The 20,842-nt window shown below is 46.6% G+C and overlaps 1 protein-coding gene across 3 annotated transcripts; it reads left to right on the forward strand.

The window, feature by feature from the left end:
- Positions 1–215: 215 nt before the first annotated feature.
- STMN4 (stathmin 4) lies at positions 216–20,052 on the forward strand. 3 transcript variants are annotated; one of them, XM_045879330.3, is made up of 7 exons: positions 216–351; positions 12,816–12,907; positions 14,011–14,106; positions 14,770–14,850; positions 15,302–15,510; positions 16,357–16,548; positions 19,482–20,052. In XM_045879330.3, exons 2-7 carry the CDS (start codon positions 12,895–12,897, stop codon positions 19,539–19,541), a joined length of 651 nt encoding a protein of 216 aa, XP_045735286.3. In that variant the 5' UTR covers positions 216–351; positions 12,816–12,894; the 3' UTR covers positions 19,542–20,052. The 3 variants fall into 3 exon arrangements, with proteins under 3 accessions (XP_045735286.3, XP_064439809.1, XP_064439804.1); XM_064583739.1 differs by lacking the exon at positions 14,770–14,850 and adding an exon at positions 17,234–17,287 and having other exon boundaries at positions 19,482–19,644; XM_064583734.1 differs by lacking the exon at positions 14,770–14,850.
- Positions 20,053–20,842: the final 790 nt, after the last annotated feature.

Below are 20,842 nucleotides of genomic sequence, written 5' to 3' on the forward strand. Positions count from 1 at the left end.
CAGCTTGCAAGCGGTGCCTTCACCCCCACCTTCCTGTACCACTCCCCCCTTCTTTTCTGGATCCCCACCCTCACCCTCTGGCCCCCAGCTCTGCAGGCGGCATGGAGAGCAGGCTATTTGTCTGACATCATCCTCCACTCCCTGGCCTGCTAAAGAGTTACTCACTCAGGCAATCCCTGCTCCGCCAGAGGAGGCTGTCCAATTGCCAAGCAACCCACTGCTGGCCAATCACAGAGCTTAGAGGTGATGTCATGGCCAGAGCGAGCAGCGGTGCTGATGTGGGGAGAAGCCCAGGGTACCACTAATTGAGGGAGTGAGGAAGGGAGCAGCTCGCCTCGAACGGGACTGCAGGTAAGTAGGAATGAAATGCAAATTATTTGAGGCTTTCAGACAAAAGAGAAAAAAAAATAGCAGTGGCAGAGAGAAGTGAGGGGTCTGGCACCATTTGTGTCGCCTTTTGGTGTCACTCGATCAATTAAACTTTGTCAAATCCTGGGGGAAACGGGGTGATGTGAAAAGAATGGGGCTATCCCAAGGGGTGAGTGGGGGATAGAGTCAGTCCTTCTATTCCAGAGCTCAGGAGAGAGAGAGGCAGGCGGGAATTGCCAGGGTTTCTTTCAGGTCGGATATTCATGGTGAGTTTTTCTGCATAAAAATGTTCTGTTGCTCAGGCAGAACGGTTTTGTTCAAAGTCTGGCTTTGCCTGAGCTGGCTCTAATGCCCAGACCCGTTTCAAGCTAGCATCTGCCCTGGGTTTTACATTTCCTTTCCCGACCACAGTTTTCCTTGGCTCCTTTTCTTTCTCCTCTATCTGCACTGGGTTACTTTTTGCTCCTGGTTCTGAGGATACAATGAGATCACTGCCTCTTCCTTGCCCCGCCCCGCCCTGGGGTCAACCTGCTCCTACCTGGGCAGGGCCAGGGGGCTGTCAGGCTGCAAACTGCGGGAAGCCACAACGGCCACGCCCTGGTCCCCGCGGGTGGCCGAGCTGGCCCCTCCTCGCTCAGCCCACTGCCCTCGCCAGGAGTTTAGGGATTGCTCTCTTCTCATCCAGGGGGCCAGGACCGGGGATTTGCTTGTCCAGTGGCCAGGTCTGTCCCCACGTGGTGATGCTGTCTTTGTCTCATTCCTCCCAGGAAGACACAGTCAGGTGTGGAGGAGTCCCACTGTCCTGAAAAAAAAAAAAAAAAAAAAAGGCAGGTCCCCTGAACCCCTTGGGGGGGGTCAGAAATACTGAGGCAGCCCAGGTCAGAACCCCCTGGGCAGGGATAGCCCCGTGTCTCAAGACTGAGAGAACACATTGGGAGGGGATGGCCAGCGGTGGCCTGCTGGAGTCCTGCGGGGTGGGTGGCAGGTTGAGAGGGAATGTGGGAGAATCTCTCTCTACTGAGGCTGAGGCCCCCTCTAGGGGGAGGAAACCTCTCCCAAAGGCAGGGTGCCAGGGGGAATGAGATCATCCATCAGATGAGGAGATAATCATAGTGCTGGAGTGAGAGGTGAGGAGGCAGAGGGGCAAGGTCTGATTAGCAGCTCCACCGAACGAAGCTAGAGCCTCCAGAGACCCTACCTGTCCTCTAGGGCCAGCCAGCACCCTCTCCTCAGCTCGCCCCAAGCCTCCACCTTGCTGCTAGGAACTGTGCTTGCACCCTCCTTGAAACCCACTCATCACCAGTGCCAGAGCACCTGTCAGCAGGTCCCAGCCCTTCTGGGATCCCCAGCTCCACCCAGGCCACTCCTGGAACAGGTTTAGAATGGACAAGGATCCTTAACTGCTAGATGGATCCACCAAGAACATTGTAGGGAGTGAGCTCCCCATCACCGAGGGCATTCAAGCAGATGTTGGCTGACTACCTGCAGGGTGGCTGTAGAGATTTCTGCATTGTGTTGGAGACTGGTCTTGGTTAGTGTTTTTCAAACTGCAGATTGAGATCCAATAGTGTATTGTGAAATCCAATTAGTGGGTTGTAACTGGTATTTTTTTTCCAAATAAAATGGGATAAAATAGAGTAGAAAAAAGTCGAAACACATCCCATATAGTGGAGTAAATGTTTCCTCTACCTTTTTTTAGTTATGTATTTTCCGTTATGTAAATATTTATGAATATAATGTTTATATTTATAAACATATTTTATAAATATTATTATATTTATAAATAAATACAATATATTTATGTTTATATTTCAGTTACATGTACATTTATGTGTATGTATGTAGATGTATCAGTGACTATACATATGTGTGTATGTCAGTATTATGACATGTACATACTGGATCATGATACAAAATGCAGTTCTTTATTGTCGATCCCAGCAAGAAAAAAACATTGGCTAAGTGACCCTTGTGACCTTTTCTAAGACTGTAAGCCTGTGGATAACTTTTACTAGACTATGAACTTCTTTTTAAAAATTTTTAATTTTTAATACACATAACATGAAATTTACCATTTTAACCATTTTATAGTGCACAGTTCAGTGGTATTAACTATATTCACATTGTTGGGCAACCATCACCACCATCCATCCCCAGAACTTTTTTCATCTCTCCAAACTGAAACTCTGTCCCTGTTGAACACTAACTCTCCATTCCCTCTCCCCCGAGCCCCTGGCAAACCCCCATTCTATTTTCTGTCTCTGTGAATTTGACTACTCTAGATACCTTATATAAGTGAAATCATATAGCCTTTGTCTTTTTATGACTGGCTTCTTTCACTTAGCATAATGTCCTCAAGATTCATCCATATCATAGACTATGAACTTCTTGCAAGGAGAACTGTCGTGTTCAAACACGTCCCAATGACCACGTACAATATAGGTGTCCAAAATCCAAGTACTGTGTTAAGTGGAAAACTGTGTCTCTTTAGGGAGATATTGTGTTCTAAAGGACCTATCAAAAATTGAGAAGTCTGGTCTAATACTGTTCTTCCTGAGCAGAGTGTTGATCAGACATACTATTGGCTGGTGGGGTGCTGAGAGTGTCTTGCATTTTTTTTTGCTTAATATTTGCATTTCATTTTGGCTCAATAAAAGAAATCCCAGGGCCAAGCAGGTTTGGCTGTCTTCTCTCATCCGACTAGGTCATTTAAACTACATTTGCCCTATGGGATGTAAGTGTGCTGACAGATAAGACTAAAAGTAGAGCAATAAAGATTGATAAACTGAGATCCAGAGAGTAAGGTGTGACAGGAAAGAAGGCAGAGAAGGAAGGTAAGAGAGAGGTAAAGAGAGAAGGACAGAGTGTCTGCATTAAACCAACAGTATAGAAAGAACAGGAAAATTCAGATCTTTTGTGCTGTTGATTTTAAATAATTGGATGTTTTCAAAATCAAAATCATAATTCAGAAGGGCTTAATTTTTCCCGAAGTCTTAAGATCCTTTCTCCAGACCCCCTTGATATCTTTATATTATTTCTCACTTAACTGGAGACTATCATTTGGAGATACAGAATTCCCAGAGATTTTGAAATCATAGGTAGATAGAAATGAGACATTTATTTGGGGAGGAGGATAGAAATTTGGGAGAAAATTATAAAACATTCAAAATGTGTTTTATAATGCCCTGTAGAGAAACAAACTCTATTCCCCCTCCCCCCCCCCCGCTTTTTTTTGGCTTGGCTAATAAACACTCATCGTGTAAAATTTAATTTGCTTATTAAGTTGGAATTTGCTATATTTAGAGATGTGATAGACTGGAAAAAGATTATTTTTTCTGTTTTTCTGTGAGGAAGAGTATAGAAAAAAAAACCTCTTCTGATATTTTAAAAAGCATTTTGCAGGTTTTTACATTTTTCTTTCCCCTAGGAAGACAGGAAAATACACAGATAGAGGTCCACTACCCCGGCTTCCCCACACACACCTACGCTTCTGCCTTCCCTCCCCAGCTCTCACTGGTCTTTTTTATCCATTCAAACTGATCTTTGCTGTGTGTCCATTCCCTTAGGGTCCTTCTGTCCGAGGTAGGTGGTAGGAGGCAAGAGGACAGAACAGATTGGAAGGGGTAGGGCTCTGGGGTGATTGGCCTAATTTATGGCAGAGAACAAACCAGGGGTTGTGAATCCAGAGAAGGGAGCTGAGTGCAGACTGTAGGGTGAGAGACCCAGCGGGCGAGGGGGTGAGGCAGTGTGCAGAGTTCCAGTGGATCGTTTGGGGGTCAGTGCCCAGAAATGCAAGCCAGGTAGAAAGCAAAGTTGAAACCAAGAATGAGGAAACAGGTGGATAGATTCCGTTAGCTGATAGTGCTAACACAACTTACCTGACTATTGATCCTGGGACAGGTGTATCTGTCTTCTTCATCTGCCACCAAACAGATATGTAAGGACTCAGTAAGTATTCCATGAACCATGTTTGAGGAATATATTACCCCAGAAGTAGTCTGTCTAGCTAACCAAAAGGTTTTTTTTAACAAATTAAAGAACTCAGGTACAGAGCAGATATGGTATTGATAATGGTGACAAAGAAAATACTAGAATTTAGATTGTTTGTCTAATTATTTTTCTTTATTGGGGGGCAGAAGGAGAGGGAGAGAAAGAATCTTCAGCAGGCTCCACGCCCAGCACAGAGCCTGACACAGGTCTTGATCTCACAACCCTGAGATCACAACCTCAGCTGAAATCAAGAGTCAGATGCTGAATCAATTGAGCCACCTGGGGGCCCTGAGTCTTTGTCTAATTATAATCAACATATTTATAGAGCTGAACACAAATGTCAAATATCTTAAGGCTAAGGAATATGTCTACTAAATTCATCATTGTATTACTTCCCAGCACCTTCCTAACGTAATGCATAGATTCTCAATAAATATTTGTTGAAAGAGTAATTTAAGGAAGAAATCAATAATAGTAATCCAGAACTGAAAATACAGATCACTGTGACAAAATCAGAAGGTTTGTGGTGAAAGGAAATAAAAGCATGCAAAATCTCTCATCTTTCACAAAGAAAACCATTCGCTACTGTTTTCTTCTTAATGTAATAAAACATAGATATAAATGATTTTTAACTTGGAGATTAAAACAAGATGTAAAACTTGCAAAGCACTGGGGGAAGAATGAAAGAATAAAGAAAACAAGAATAATATTGTAAAAGATGAGAATCTTCCTTGGTCGTAGCTAAATGTGGGTTGGGAACCTGGCTCTGCTCCTCCAACTTAATCTTGGGAGAGGCACTGACCCTCTTGGGTCCTCTGTCTCTTCATCTGAAAAGGGTGGGAAATGGAGATGCCAGAGATCACCCCGGCTCCTCCCATCTACGGGCAGAGAGCTTGACCCATGGAAATGCCTACAGATCTATTGCTTGTTCTCTGCTGATGTGAAAGTGATTTAATTTATTACACTTGATAGGGCATGTGTATGCATTTGAACAGGACTTTCTGAGGCAAAGCCTGTTGTAAGAGAGAACTCAGTGGTGAGAACTTTAAACCCTGGGGCTGCCCATGGTTGAGAGGCAGATGTGGGGCAGGCAAGGCTTTGTGCGCCCTTCATCCACATGCCCTAGGCAATCATCCATCCTACTTATATTTACACTTTGCCTTGGATATGAGAAAGTACCGTGGAACTTTGAAGGCGTTAGTTCAAATCCCATCTTTATCATTTTCTGCTTGTATGACTTTGGGCAAATCAAGTCACTTGCCTGAACTGATCATCAGTAGAATGGGGATAATAGAACCTATTTTATAGGATTTGGAGAGAATGCAGTGATAAAATATATATGCCAATTTACAACTATCTAGAAATAATGGACATTAGGAAGGAAAAAAAAAAAAACTAGAAGGAAATGCCAACAGTGAAAAGTAACAAGATGACAGGGATTTCTTTTCTTTTCTCTGTCACATAGGTGTTCTGAAATAGGATATTAATATGTTTGTAACTAAAACATTACATCTAAAATGTATTTGTGCCTGGTAAACTGTAAAGCACTCCAAAATATTGCTACTGGTGTGACTAGGACTCAGATGAGTAGGGCTTCCAAGTATTCTGAGTCCAGGATCTCCCATGGTACCAGGGTCGCAATGCCTTGCACTCCATCCAGCGACCCTGAATGCAAGTCCGTGCCCTGGAATTTTGCTTCTAATATGTTGATTCTTCTGTACGTATTGAATGGAAAACAGAAGCAGCCCAGAAAGTGCCGCCACTGTAGATTATTTGGGGCTGTCGTTTTTCTAGACTTAATTTTCCTTCTTTGGCTGGCCTCTCAACGTAGCTGTTAAAACGGGGAGGGGATCCTTGGACTCTGTGCTTGCCAACAGGTGACTCCTCTTTGTTTCCTAGAAACACAACCAAAATGGCATTTCCAAGCCCGTTAGGTGCTGTCTGGGAGTTGCTTCTGACCACGGCTCTCACCATCTCTTCTTCATGAAGCCATTAGAAGCAACCTAGGCTGGGATGGTGGTTAGACAAGCGCTAGCTCCCAAAAGCCGGCTTTGCAGTGATTACACACTGTTGCGCTTTGCCCACTCGCCCTCTGCGGGTCTCACTGGTCCGGTCTTGGCCTGTGCTCTAGTATCGGTTCCTTCTCCCTTTATAACATGGTCCCTGCTACTGCTGGAGAATTGCTGTGGACCCACACAGCATCTGCAAAACTTTCAGAGGCTCCAAATTCTCACCCTGGGGACCTGTTTCACATTTTCATCACCCCAAACACCTGCGGTTATTTTAGGATCCAGCTGAGGGCTTGGCACTGAATTATATAGTCAATAAATATTGTGGAAAGAACCACATTCAAGAAAAAATAATTTATCTCCTTTTTTTTTTTTTTGCCCAGATAAGACATATAGCTTTCAATCAAAGTCTTCTGATCAGCACAAAATAACCACGGTTACTGTGCAGAGATAGGATTCCATGACATTTAGGTGGGTTGTACAGCTGATTTCAGGCACATACATCACTTCAACAGGACTAGCACAGACCTAAAGAGCCACCTCCCTCTTCTGCCCATGATTAGAAGTCCCGGATCACCGTGTCCTTGCTCTGATTCCACGCCAGAGTCTATCCTCTCTGAACACCCTCACCAGGGACCACTCTAGTCAAGCCACTTGCATGTGCATTAGCTTCTTACCCTTCAAAAATAGTCCACAAAAGATTTGACACATCCTAAAAGCCTTATCTGGGCATTCTTTGCAGTGATAAATAAAACACTGGCTCCCTTGGGGAATGTGGGCAGTCAGAGGTGCCTCAGGGGATCAGGGGTGCGCCTAGTAAATGGTCATGATGCCACAGCATCAGAGAACTGGGTGCTCATCTCTATTGGCTCCTGGTCATCGACTGCATTACAGAAAGCCTGGGAGCATGGGGCACCATTTCTGGTCACTTTAAATCCCCATCTTTTCATGCTGCTCCCCCACGTGGCCCCCACGTGGGTTTTCCCCTCATGTCCTAGTGTGTGAGAGGAGGGAAGGGCTCAGTATGAAGGGCAAGGGCACTGGAATTCAAAGGTTTGGACCCTGGTCCCAACTCAGCCAGTGTGACCTCAAGATCTCTGATCCCCGGGGAGGAGCATATTGGCACTCTGGAAGGGACAGTTGTTGGTTGTGTGGGATGGATATGTGCAGTTCAGAGTGTTTAGTTTATCCAGCTGTTGCCCACTAAAGGCCTGGAGCTCCTCTAGTTTAGTGACCATCAGAGAGTCCCACGTATATTTCTGGGAGTGAGGCTGTCCTAGTTGAGACCCTCAGGCTAGTGATCAGAAAATCACTCCACTCCATTGCTGACATTCTGACGTTCGAGGGGAAAACTGGGGGCTCTGACCTCTTCACTTTAGACATCTTTCCCCCACAGTGCCACACGAGATCCCCCTTCAGTCAACAGCCTTAATTTCTAGACCTTCTCTCTCAGCCACCCCGTCTGCCAATCAAAACATACTCATTCTGCGTCTTGTCTCTTTATGGCCTGGGTCTCTTCTCGGTTGGGTTATTGCTAACTAATTATTTCTACCAATTAGGTTAATGGTTCAATCTATCAACAAAAATGTGTGATCACTTCCTTTTCTATACATAGACTCTTAGATGCTGGAGTAAATGTATAGATTGGTTTGCAAACGGAAACAGTACTGGGTGGGATGCAAACAGTTGAGGCTGTTACTTGTTCTAGGCGGGTCCTCATCACTTTGTGCCTAGTTCTGGCTTCCAAACTTCCTCTCCTATTCTTTTCCCCAAGCTGATGCTGCTGGAAGAATCGTTTTGCCTGAGTAGCAGCTAATGAACATCTCAGCTCTGCTCTTACTACCTGTAGGCTTTTGTGTCATTAACCTCACTCTGCTGAGCTTCAAGTTCCCTCTCACAAATAACCTCAGAGAAGAAATTGAAATAATGCTTGTGAATTTTCTAGTACCAAGCAGATGTTCAAGATGTGGTACCTATTCTTTTTGCTATTATCATCAGCATCCCCATTTCCCCTCTCCCCTCTCAGTCCAAAGATGTCAGTGCCTTCCTACTGAATAGAATATAAAGTACAAATGTTTTCCCTAGTCTGCAGGTCCCTCATCTTCCTATTGCTATTCTACCAATTGGTCCCAATGAGTCCTGCATGCAGCCCAGGGGGTCTTCTCTGTTCCCCAATAAATCCAGTCTGCACGCCCACACACTGTCAAGTTCCAAAGCCATGGCAGGGATAGAGGCACCTGCAGAATCTGATTTGCCTCAGAAGCCCAGCACCCTCTGACCTTTGCTGTCTGAAACTTGAGTCCTCTTACCACCTGCTATGTTAGATCAATAATGGCCAGCACAGGGGCTGGGATGCCCAGCAGCCTGCACCCATTAAAAGTGCTGGGGAGTGAGCACTGGGCAAGAGTCAGGAAGCCACTGTTGTGGGCTCTGCTTCTGTGGCTATTGACTGAGTGGGTGTAACTCATCTACCTTGAGTTGGGGACCGCTTTGATCTTTGCTATGGCTGGATATAGTCATTGTCCTGGTCTTCCCTAGTGCTGCCAAGGCCTGGGACTGGCCTCTGCCATAACAGAAACCATGCAAAGAGCCTCTATGAGGGCCAGAGGTTTGTCTCAGCACAGAGTTTTGCCTTATGATGCTCTGATATGTAACGTTTTGGATAGAATTTCCCCCAATGGGCCTGGCTCATGTCTACTCTGGCCTCTATAGTCTCTTAATTTTTATCTTGCCTCCCTGAATTCCTGGCATTTTGTCCTCTTTGACCTTGAGCAATGACATCCCTTAATGCCCTTCTCCGGCAGATGCAGGACAGGCTTGGTGGCCCTACTGCATTGCAGGTATTTTGCTGTGGCCTGACAATGTAACCCAAGCTAACCCAAGCCACCAAGTCATTTAATAGATTTGACAGTGTTGTGAGAAGCTTGTAGGGACCAAGCCTAGAGACTAAGGCTGGTTTGTGGGCCTTTGGATTGACTGAACATGCCCAGGAAAATGATCTGAGCTGCTGGTGCTCTAAGATGGTGGGAACAGAGGCCTCAAAGCTGTTCTAAAGGGCCTCCAGGCCATGGGTTAGCATAACTAGATCTTCCAAGTGGTGTGCATCTAATCTGGGTCTAACCCACCAGACAACCTGGAGTCCTCATGTAGCTGGGAGTGCTGGGGAGGTAGGTATGACTGGACCCATTCAACTCTGATTCTCCATGTTAATTAGGGGCAAAGTCAGGGCCCCTGCTTTGGCAGCCACCACCCAGTGGCTTAGAACCCCTCTTCACTGCTTGGCCTTCTTGAAGAGTCTACGCCCTACCTCCTGCCCCCTTCTATCCTTTCTCAGAATGTCCCACAGGCAGCAACATCTTTTGGGTCTTGAATGCAATAGAGATGATGTGACTATGGCATAAGGATTTATTGTACCCATAAGTACAAATATACAGATTACCTTAAGGAACAAGTCAACTGTGTATAAGCACTAGTAGCTGAGATAAGGTGGAAGAATCCCAAGTTTGAACCCTGGCTCTGTCTCTTACTGCGTGTATTAGTTTCCTGCAGCTGCTGTAACAAATGACCACACACTTAGTGGCTCAAAACAACACAAATTAATTCTCTCCCAGTTCTGGTGTCCAGAAGTCGAAGATCAAGGTGTCAGTAGGGTCACAGTCTCCCAAAGACTTTAGGGGAGGAAACTTTCATGCCTCTTCCAGCTTCTGGTGGCTCCAGGTGCTCCTCGGCTTGTGTCTGCATCAGTCCAATCTCTGCCTCCCTCTTCAGATGGCCTCTCCTCTCTGTCTGTCTCCTCTCTGTGTGTCCCTTATAAGGACTCTTGTCATTATATTTGATGCCACCCAGATAATACAGAATGATATGACCCTGAGGTCCTTAAGTTAATTAAATCTGCAGAACCCCTTTCCAAATAAAGTCACATCCCCAAGTTATAGGAGTTAGCATGAGGACATATCTTATTGGGAGACACATTCAATCCACTACACTGGATGGTCCTGGAAATGTCACTTACCCTCTCTGAGCCTCAATTTCCACATCTATAAAATGGGGACAACAATCCTTACATCATAAGGTTATTATGAAAATGAAAATGAAAGTATCTGACACATAGTAGATGCTCTATAAATACACATTTTTGATTATGTAGACTCCAGCCCTGTGAAACAGAGAGCTCTCAGTTACTAATCCCTTGGCTGTGCATACCTCTGCCCATCTCTGGAGTGTCTCCTGTTCCATGCCCTAGTCTTCCTTCTCAGCGTCTCTGATCTATGTTCTCTACCTGGTTCCTTATGCTCCTACAACTCCTAGCACAGTATCTTCCATAGAAGTATAGAAAGCACCTATTCATGTCTTTAATTAAACCATATCTACAGGCCAGACTGGCATTTCCTGAGTCCCCAGAACCATGGAGGAACTAGCATCCAGTCTCTCCCTTGGTCACAAAGGAAGAACTTAAAAGTGATAAGACCTGGATCAAAGAACCAGCTCTACCACTAAGTAGCTGTGTGACCTTAGCTAAGAGTCTTAACTTCTCTGAGCCCCAGGTTCTTTATCTGAAAGTGAAGCTGATGATACCTGTCTTGTCAGCCCAGCCTCATGTGAAGATTAATAGGGACAGGACAGGAGTTGTAATCTGTGCTCCATGAGTGGAAGGCCTTAATTATCATGCCCAGCTCGGGCTGAGGGGCACAGTCCTTCATTCCAGGTACCTACCCCTACAGAAAAAGTCCAGCTCAGTCCCCCTTCTTTCTCAGAGTGTCATTCTCTGCCTCACTTCACTTACTTGGACCCCCTGCTTTAGATCCATTACCTAGGTTAAGTCTAATGCTACTCCCTCTCCTGGCAAGGGCTTGCTCACCCAGCCAGTCACCTCATCAATCAGCCTGGGTATAAGCCAAAATTGTGTGGAATGGAGCCTCGTGACCAGGGATGTCACATCCAGGCCCTGTTCAGGGACCCACTGGTACTGTCAGGATGAGCTTGACTCTGAGGAAAGAGGCCCATTGTGCTGCACAGAGAGGAGGGTGGTGCATGGCAGGGGCCTCTGACTCCAGAGAACACAAAGACGCTGCAGGGAAGAGAGCACTCTAAGGCCAGTTGACCTGGCTTTAAATCTCTGCTTTTATAACTCTCTAACCTCATGACCCCGAGTAAGCCACATAAACCCTCTGAGCCTCTGTTTCCTCATCTACAAATGGAGATTACAGTCCTTAATTGCAGAGCTGGTGAGGACCAGGGCAGTGACTCTGAAGCAGGTGTGTGGGTGGTGGCTACCTGATGGAAAAGGCAGAGGAAAAGAAACTCACATTTATTAAGTACCTCCTTTTTGTTGGATGCTGTACATATGCTTTTCTTATTGAGTTTGTGCAACTTAGTGCAGAATTAAGATGGAGAAAGCAAATTGGACATGTGAGTGACAGCTAGTAAGTGAGATCAAGTCTGAGTTTGACTCCACATTGGTCTGATCCTAAAGCTGAGCCCCCTGCTCCCATTGGCTCCCCTGCCCATTCACAGCTAATACAGGCCCCGGTTGCCAGAGGGAAGACACCTCATTAAGGAAGGAAAGGGGCTCTACATCAGTCTCAGAGCCCTTTGCCTTGTGAGATGCAGGCAGTGAAACTGTTGGCTCACACCACCCTCTGCTGGCACAGTGACCACTGAGGGTGACTGTATTAGTCGGCATTCTCCAGAGAAACAGAACCAATAGGATGCATCAAGAAAGAGATTTATTCTGATGGATTAACTCATGCGGTTATGGAGGCTGAGAAATCCCACAATCAGTCACCTGCAAGCTGGAGACCCAGGAAAGCTGGTGGCGTAATTTCCATCTCTGCACCAACCACATCATGATGACATTATTCTGTAATAATGTTTGTCTCTCTCATAGTCCAGGGTTATGTTAAATGGGGTCAAGGAGCGTTTAAGACAAGAGGTTCTTGGTGGGTAGTGAGTGAGGGGCCATCTGGAGTAGTATTTTGACATCCTCTGTCCAATTCCCTCTGATCTCATATCAGAACGGGCTGGGCAGGGGGGTCTGGGATGGGAATAGGGAGAAATTCAGGACACAGAGTTATTTTTTGAAAACCTCCCAAGTGATTCTGACTTAGGATTTGTCTCTCACCCTAACCTTTGCTTTAGGCCAGCCATTAAGTTGCACAGGGAGACAAATGAACACCTCTTGACACATACAGTTTCAGCAAATTCATGTCTGATACTCAGGGGGCTTGAGACTAGAAAGCTAATTATGAAACTATCATTTGTGCATGGAAACTGAACTTGATTGTGGTGATGTTGAACAGGGGGTCTGTGTTTGGGAAAGGGAGAGTGGGTGTGTAGAGTTCCTGGAGGTGGGAGCAGACCAGGTGCCTCCTGGGATTCCCTCCGCAGTTGTATAAAGACCTTTCTTAAGGGAATAACCTGTCAGTGGTAAAATATTCTCTTTTTCAGATTTGTGACAGCATCCTGAGCTGGTGACAGACCTACTTTGTGACTTTCAGCCAGATTCAGCCCTCACATTCCAGAAAACATGACCCTCGCTGGTATGTACAAAAACTGTTTATGTGATGGGGCACCACAGCATAAGATATTTCTGTGCACACATATATGTACTTACATAGGCACAGAGAAGGATAAAAGACTGACAGGAAGTACACCTAAGGGTTAAAAGAAGTTATCTCCAGATGATGGTTGGGATCACCATTGAGCTTTTCCTCCTTTTTACTCATCTGTGTGTGTTTTTAAAAAGTTTTTAAAATGCACATATACTATTTTACACTTAATTATGTTTTCAATTTGTAAAAGGAAACGAGGAGGAGAGTGCCTGAGCACTGTGCTGGGTTTAGCTGAGAATAGAGAGAGCTTGAACATAGTGGAGCTTAAAACAAGGGGCATTGGCCCCAGAGTGGTGGGGGTACTGGCAGGAGCACATGCCAGGGCCAGGGCAGAGGTGGGCTGGACTTCACTGTATCAGCTCTAACCTGTGACTTCCTGGTTTTCAAATCCTCCCCTGACACGAAGAGGCTAGACGGTGGTGGGGGTACTCCTCCAGCCCTCATGGACACCAGCACCTCTGGCTTTGACCACTGCACTGGGAAGGTCAGAGAAGACTCACATCCTGACCTTGCCACTCAGTGAGGGTCAAGACTAGAGGGATGGTGGTGAGCTTCTTTACCTTTCAGAGAAGCACTGCTGAATGCTTTGAGTAAAATGGAGTGTGGATTTCCTGCATCTTGGAGCAAAGTAAATGAAATATTCTGGCAAGCATGAGGAAATAGAGAACTAGGTCTAGGGTGCCAGGCTGGGGCAAAGGCACTAGTGCTTGTGGTCTTTACCTGAAGGCATTTTGCATTCAGTACTAAGAAGGGAAACAATGTACTGAGGAGAAGATGGGATCATCTGGGTGCTCTGGAAGGCTCAGGTTCTAATAAGATGGACAGAAGTGGATCTAATCACACACAGGAATCCTAAACCAGGCTGTTCAGGGCAAACAGGGCTGGATCCTCAGCCAAGGGGTGGGTCTGGGTGGTTTAGGTGCCTCTCTGGAGCCTGGTCACTCCTCACTGCTCAGGCACCCAAACTCTCACGAAGGCTGACTTCTGAGTCTAGTAGGGGTCACCATGTTGTCCTGTTGGTGTTTCTGCAGCCTACAAAGAGAAGATGAAGGAGCTTCCACTGGTGTCCTTGTTCTGCTCCTGTTTTCTGGCCGATCCCCTGAATAAATCATCCTATAAATATGAAGGTAAGTGAGGGCCACCATTGGGAGAGGAACTTGTGGAGGGTTCCTGGGCTTGTATCCATGAATACCACACTCCTGTCCCAATTTCATGAAACTCTCTTCCCCATATCACGTTCTCTTTCCTAGAGCCAGTAAAATCACCACAGCTTATTCTGAGGGTCTAAGCACCATGTGAAGCCTGGTGTGGGGCTGCAGCTGGGGGACTAGACAGCAGTTGAAAATCTGAATCAGACCCTCTGCCGAGTGATCTTGATCTTAGCTTTTCTTCATTCATTTAACAAATGGATGCTGTGGAGGATACAGAGGTGAAGCAGACAGAGGTTCTGCCCTTGGAGAGCACCTAGAATAGAAGACAAGATGCAGTATAAATCACTAGATTCCACGGTTGACAGGCCTCCTCTGCGAATGGTGGAGAATGCTCTGAGAGTCCAGAGGTAGAGAGAGGACTTCCACCTGCCGTCACCCAATGAGGGGGCTATGCTGACCGGGACCTGTGATAGGGTCCCAGGACACTGGCAGGGAGCACTGAATGACCACGTTCTGCTCAGGGAGGGGAGGGAACAGGTCACCTCTTAATTTCCCAGGGATTAAAAGGAAGGGACAGTTTTGTTCTGGAAATGAGAGATGAGAGTGCTTGGGTTACCTGAGATTGTTTTTTCTGTCTAGGCTGGTGTGGGAGACAGTGTAGGAGGAAAGATCAAAGCCAGCGGAAAGACAGTGCTGACTGGAGAGAAAGAAGAGAGCAGGGTAGGAGGGAGCAGGGGAGAGGTGGCAATAGGATGAGCCATCAGATTGGTAGTGGGATGAGGAGTGAATGGGTGGTGGGTGGTGGGCAAATGCACCACTGTTGGCCACGAGTCAGGACAATTTGAGCAAGAGCTCAAGTATGGGAGGAGCCTTGTTGCAGAAGCAAAAGCAAAAGCAAAAGCAAAAGCATTTGCTACAGCCATTATTAGAAACCACAAATCCTGGGACCTCTACTCTTGGAGCCTGAGCCCTTGCTGTGGCTACCAACTCCTTCAGCCCCACTGGAGCCCATTGACCCTATTAGGTGCCAGGTTCAGGACCAACCCAGAACACTGGTCTTTGATTTGCCTTGGGGACCCCAGATTTCCCATATATGTATGCATGTGTGCATGCTTTTGGGGTGCCAATCTAGTCTACAGGGGGTGAGCAGCCTGTTTCCTGCTCTCTGCAGCAGACACAGTGGACCTGAACTGGTGTGTAATTTCTGACATGGAAGTCATCGAGCTGAACAAATGTACCTCGGGCCAGTCCTTTGAAGTCATCCTGAAGCCACCCTCCTTTGATGGGGTTCCTGAGTTCAATGCCTCCCTACCCAGGCGGCGAGACCCATCACTGGAAGAGATCCAGAAGAAACTAGAAGCAGCTGAGGAGCGAAGGAAGGTAAGTGCTGTCCTTTCTTTCTTCCAACTCAGCATGACAGGAGGGAGTTGGAGAAGATAAGAGGTGGCTCTGAGCTGAGGTCAAGTCATCACCAACCTACAAATATTTAGGTAGCCCCTCCCATGTTCAAGGCAGATAATGAGGTACCATTGAGGGAAACAAGGAAGTAAAGATCCCTGGTCTCTAGGAGCTTACAGTTTGGTTAGAGGGATAAGGCATTGCATTACATATGTCCAAGAGGTGGCCTAGTATGCACACTAACAGGAGGAAGACATTGACAAACACTAAGGATTTATGGAAAGGCTAGACAATCAAGGAAAGGCCTCCTTAACTGGGGGAAGGAGAAGGTCATGGTATGGTATCCTTCCTCACTTTGTGTGCCCTCTGTGCTTCCTATTGATTCTTATGGCCCAAATCTGGTGCCATCTTTATGTAAGCTTTCATCTTTGAAGCAGAAAATAATCTTCTCCCTTGGATTCTTATAGCATTTCCTCTCTACCTCTTAAGGCATATGTCACATGCTAGTCTGGATTAGAGTTATATATATGTCTTACCTCTATGAGACTTTTTTCTTTCCCAAGTTGCTAGGATAGTGCTTGGCACATGGTATATAGTCATCTAGTATTTGTGAATGAATAAAGGAAGGAGGGAATGAATGAAGGCAATGAGAAAAAAGAACTGAGGGAATGGTGGGAGAATCCAGAAAGTGTCCTTGCTTCCTGCCAATGGGCCAGGGACCAGGCTCAGGGAGGCTGCATTCTGGGTGTAGAGTTCTTAAGTTATGGTGAAAACACACCATGGCATGCTCATTTTCAAGGGCCTCTTTTTCCCTTTGTGCTGCCTTAGTACCAGGAAGCTGAGCTCCTGAAGCACCTGGCAGAGAAACGAGAACATGAGCGGGAGGTGATCCAAAAAGCCATTGAGGAAAACAACAATTTCATCAAGATGGCTAAGGAAAAACTGGCTCAGAAGATGGAATCCAATAAGGAGAACCGGGAGGCCCACCTTGCCGCCATGTTGGAACGGCTGCAAGAGAAGGTAAGTGTTCTTGGTGAGAGAAGAGACTCCTGGAACACTCTCTTCCTTACATGGCAAGTATAAAGGACCTACATATTATTTCAGGTAGCAAACAGCCTCAGGTAGGAAAGGGGGTATTTCTGTTAGGCTGGATCCTTACAGAGTTTCAAGGGATGTTTTGGGAAGTCATTGGCAAGAAATGAGCTGAGCTTTAGAATTCCTTGGGGGATATTATGCACAGCTACACAATTGAAATTTCTCATTGTCTTAGGGAGATTAGACCTCTTATCTTCTAGAGAAAGCCTGCTTAATGCAAGAGAGTAAGGATGAACAAGCGGTTGTACATTCCTGGTTCATCCTTGAATGGACCGATTCGATTTAATGAAAGGTGATGACTTGGGCTCTTGGCTCTAAGCCAAGGGCATGATAAGTTGAGTTGACCATTGAGCAGGAAACATGATTCTCTCCAAACCTATGATATGGACTGAGTGAGTCACTGGTCTTTCCAATATTCTGCCCTTTGTCAATAAACCAAATGGTGTCACCTATATAAGAGAAACGTGAGAGACTGGGATTGGTCCCACGTGTCAGCAGAATAACAGCCCGTTCTGCTGAGAACACGTTGGCCTCATTTCCTGAGTCTCAAGCCTGCCCCAGTTTCTCCTGCAGCTCCTGGGAGAGCTCCAGCTCTGTGTTTTATTTCCAGGAGCCGCCTGCTGCGCGGTGACTCCCGGGACCCGATCGGTGGCCTCGTCCCATGGTGAGCAGCGTGGTCCCCACTCCTTCCTGCCCATCCACCTAGAGTCTCAGGCCCTTGGCAACAGCTACTAGAAAGACTGGTTTCTTTACAGGGGATCTGAATGTTGCATAGGCCCTGCAGCTAGCCAGCATGTGGCAGCCCTTCCGCTCTCACACTCCACCATTCTAGGGGCAGTAAGACCTCCACCAAGTATCAGATGGGAGGGAAGTGATCTGGGTCTCATTTCAGTCTTCCCCAGTTATCGAGGGATGGCTAGGAACAAACTCTTGCAGGAAAAAAAAAAAAAATCTGAGATTGCCGTAAAATGGGGGCATGGGCTCTCAGGCCAAACCGAAAAGAAATAATTGGGGCTAGAGCCACGATATGGTATTTAAGTTGGCAAAAACACTTTTACTTCTTCCAACTCCTATCCTCCCAACAAATGCATGAGGTAAGCAGAACAGTGTTATCCCTATTTAATCGATGGGGAAACCATGTCAGAGAAGGTCAAATAACTTGGCCAGGGTCACACAGCCACTAAGCAGTGCAGCTGGGACCAGAACCCAATTCTCTGGCTATGTAAGTCCAAGGGACTCTTTCAACCCCTGTTTCCGGGGGACCAGCCCACAATCATCCTATTGGCCTTTTGCCAGAGAGGGGACCATTGGAGACCAAAGAAAGAGAGCCCAGAAATCTAGGGTTCTGCCCAGAGAGCTCATGTGGAGGTCAATTCCAAGGGGAAGGGATTGAGAAACCCCCCAGTCTGGAGTAATAGCTATGGAGGTGGAGTAAGACTCAAAAAAGCAAGATGTCAGAGTCAGAATCCGAGTGGGCATCACTCCTTTGGGATTGATTGACTCCTTTGGACCCTTGGCCACTGATGAATGTGGGAGATGGAATAAGAGACAGGTGTGTGGCTTCTGCCCTGCTCCAAGCCAATGCTTTCTGTGTCGGTATCTGCATGGGTCACTGATCATCCACATCAGATTCAGCTGGTGTAAAGTTTAAAACTACAAATCCTTGGGAGCCTACTGATCTACTGTCATGGGGCACCTGAGGACCCAGCAGTATAACAAATTCCCTAGGTCATGCTGATACATAGCAAGGTTTAGAACCACTGCCCTAGATATAACACTACCCACACTTTCCCCAGGGCCATAGAAAGTTCTAGGGCTTTCTCAGGGATGGATTCATAGTTTAAGGTATATCCTGGGCTCCTGGACTGCCTCAGTAGGCCTACTCCAATCTGACTTTTGATATCTGGATATGATACTATCTGGATGATTGCCAGGGTCTGGCAGAGACAATATTTATGGAGCACCTGCCATGTGCAAAGTGCCATAGGAGGAACTGGGAAAGAAGAAAAAGATGTGCTCCCTGCCTCCAAGAAAGTCACTGTCCAATAGAGGACCCAGACAGATGCACAATGAACAGGGATGTAAGGCAGACCATAATGTGCCCTAGAGGTGAACACTAAAATCACAGAATTCTAGAGGTAAAAAGAGCTTTCGGTTTAGGGCCCTCTCTAAAAACCAGGGAGGCCTAATTGATGAAGCAGTTAGCGAGGTCACACAGCTGAAGGGTCTTTGAAGTCAGATCCCATCTTTTGGCTTGATTACACCGTCCGATGAAGACGGTTCTCATATACCACTTGTGAGTGAGTCCACTTTTTGGAGTTGGGTGACATTTCCAAAAATTCTTCAGTCAATTTATACTTAAGAGCCCTCATCTTTCACCGAGGGGCTGAAGAAAACAACTTGCACTGAGGGGATGGACAGAAATGAAAGCAGTGGTCACGTTGCAAGTGTGTGCAGGGGACATTTGTCATGAGGCCTGTCTGTTCTACCTGCTCCTCTGGCGTAGCTACACTGAGCTGCTCCCTACATTAAGTCAAGCAATGCACTCAGTGCAAGCCCAGGATGGCCAGGTGAAGGAGGGGGAAGCTGGTGGGCTCTGGGGTCGCTGTGAGGTGGGTCCCCCATGGGAGGTTGGTCCCAGTCAATGAGCTCCCTGGGGCCACACCAGTCGGCTTGCTCACCTGCCTCCTACCAGTCTCACCTGCCACCTTCTGCCCCTTCTCAGGACATCTTTGCAGACCTTTCTCTTCACTTCCTGCAGCAGCAATTCTTTACTTTGGGTTCTCTTGCCCCTTGGCTTCCCTTTTATCCCCGGGGAAGCCTGTGTGACCTCCCCTTTTTGCTCCCTTCTTTCTCAGGACAAGCACGCGGAGGAGGTGCGGAAAAACAAGGAGCTGAAGGAAGAGGCCTCCAGGTAAAGCCCAGAGGCCAACGAAGTTTCCAGAACAGCCGGACAGCTCCAGCAGCTCCGCAGTTCCCGAGGCAGCCTCGTCCGCCGTCGGCTGCTCTCCCAGCACTGGGGTTTGGGGGGAGGGGGGTGGCCAGGGGTGTTTCCTCTGCTTTTGGTGTTTGTACATGTAAAGAATTGACCAGTGAAGCCATCCTATTTGTTTCCGGGGAACAATGATGGGGTGGGAGAGGGGAGAGAAGGAGAGAATTTGGGAAAGAAGGTAGGGAAGGACTCATGGACATTGCAACCCTGCCCACCGCAGACTCAGGTCAAGTCCTTGGCTTTTCTTCACAGTGAACGTCCAGGCACCATGTTGAGGGAAGCTGAAAATGGGGCAGGAGAATTACCAAGTGAAGGGTGGAGTCCTGGGTGAGGCAGTGGCTGCAGGGCATGGCAGGAGAAGCCCAGGGAGAGGGTGGGGGGCCTGGAGGTATTGCTTCCGCCCTGCAACAGGTGGGATGAGGTCTGAGTGTGTGTGTGTATTAACCATTATCTTTTGATCATCATGACCAATGAAATATTTACTCCAGGTCTCCCGTTCTTTATTTCCTGAATTTGTCCTTTGAGTGGTGGGCAGAATATTCTTGAATTTGGTTTCTACCCATTAGGTGGCAGATGCCCCTTTTGTTCCTTAGTTGGACTATCAGAGCATCTGAGAGGTGCTGGACGAGGTGGGTTAAACATGCCAGCCTTTGGCATAATTGAAAAGTTTGCTTTTGCTTTTCTTCTTTTTCTTTTTTTTTTTTTTAAACCCCCTTTGTGGGTTGTCCATTATTGTATTGAGTTCACTGAATTAATGAGGAAAGAAATTCCATATTGCCTTCTGTGGATTGACATTCTGATGGTCCCCCACATGCATAGTAAGAAGGAAGTTCTCCTCACTTTGGGAGTGTGGTATTCTAGGTGGTTACAAAAGTGAGCAAGGAAATAAAATGTTTGTTAGTAGAAAGTGGAGGGATCCTTTCAGACCCAGCAGTCACCTTATCCAAAACACTAAACCATGATTGGGAAAGGAGTCTCCCTCTTCTCCTGCCCTGCAGACAGGGCCACAGCCTGCAGGTTCCCCTCTCTGCCCCACACATTGTAGCTTTGTACAGCTTTATAAATAAACCTTTTGGTATTGCCCCCACCCCAACCCACTAATGGTACACATTTGACTTCTTCATTTTAGGATGGGATAACAGGAAGCATCATTGATGATGATGATATGCAGGAGAGGAGGAAGGTAATGGCAATTAACACTTAAGCAGCACTTACTAGCTGTCTGGC

This window comes from Mirounga angustirostris, unplaced genomic scaffold, assembly GCF_029215605.1.
Source record: "Mirounga angustirostris isolate CCGP_5_RB_7025 unplaced genomic scaffold, mMirAng1.0.hap1 SCAF_2, whole genome shotgun sequence".
In the NCBI taxonomy this organism is placed as follows: Eukaryota; Metazoa; Chordata; class Mammalia; order Carnivora; family Phocidae; genus Mirounga; species Mirounga angustirostris.

Excerpts from the sequence above, each read along its gene's own strand:
- STMN4 (XM_045879330.3), top strand. Across the intron at positions 14,851-15,301 it reads GAGAGAAAGAAGAGAGCAGG|CAGACACAGTGGACCTGAAC; the intron begins GTAGGAGGGAGC and ends TGCTCTCTGCAG. Across the intron at positions 15,511-16,356 it reads CAGCTGAGGAGCGAAGGAAG|TACCAGGAAGCTGAGCTCCT; the intron begins GTAAGTGCTGTC and ends GTGCTGCCTTAG.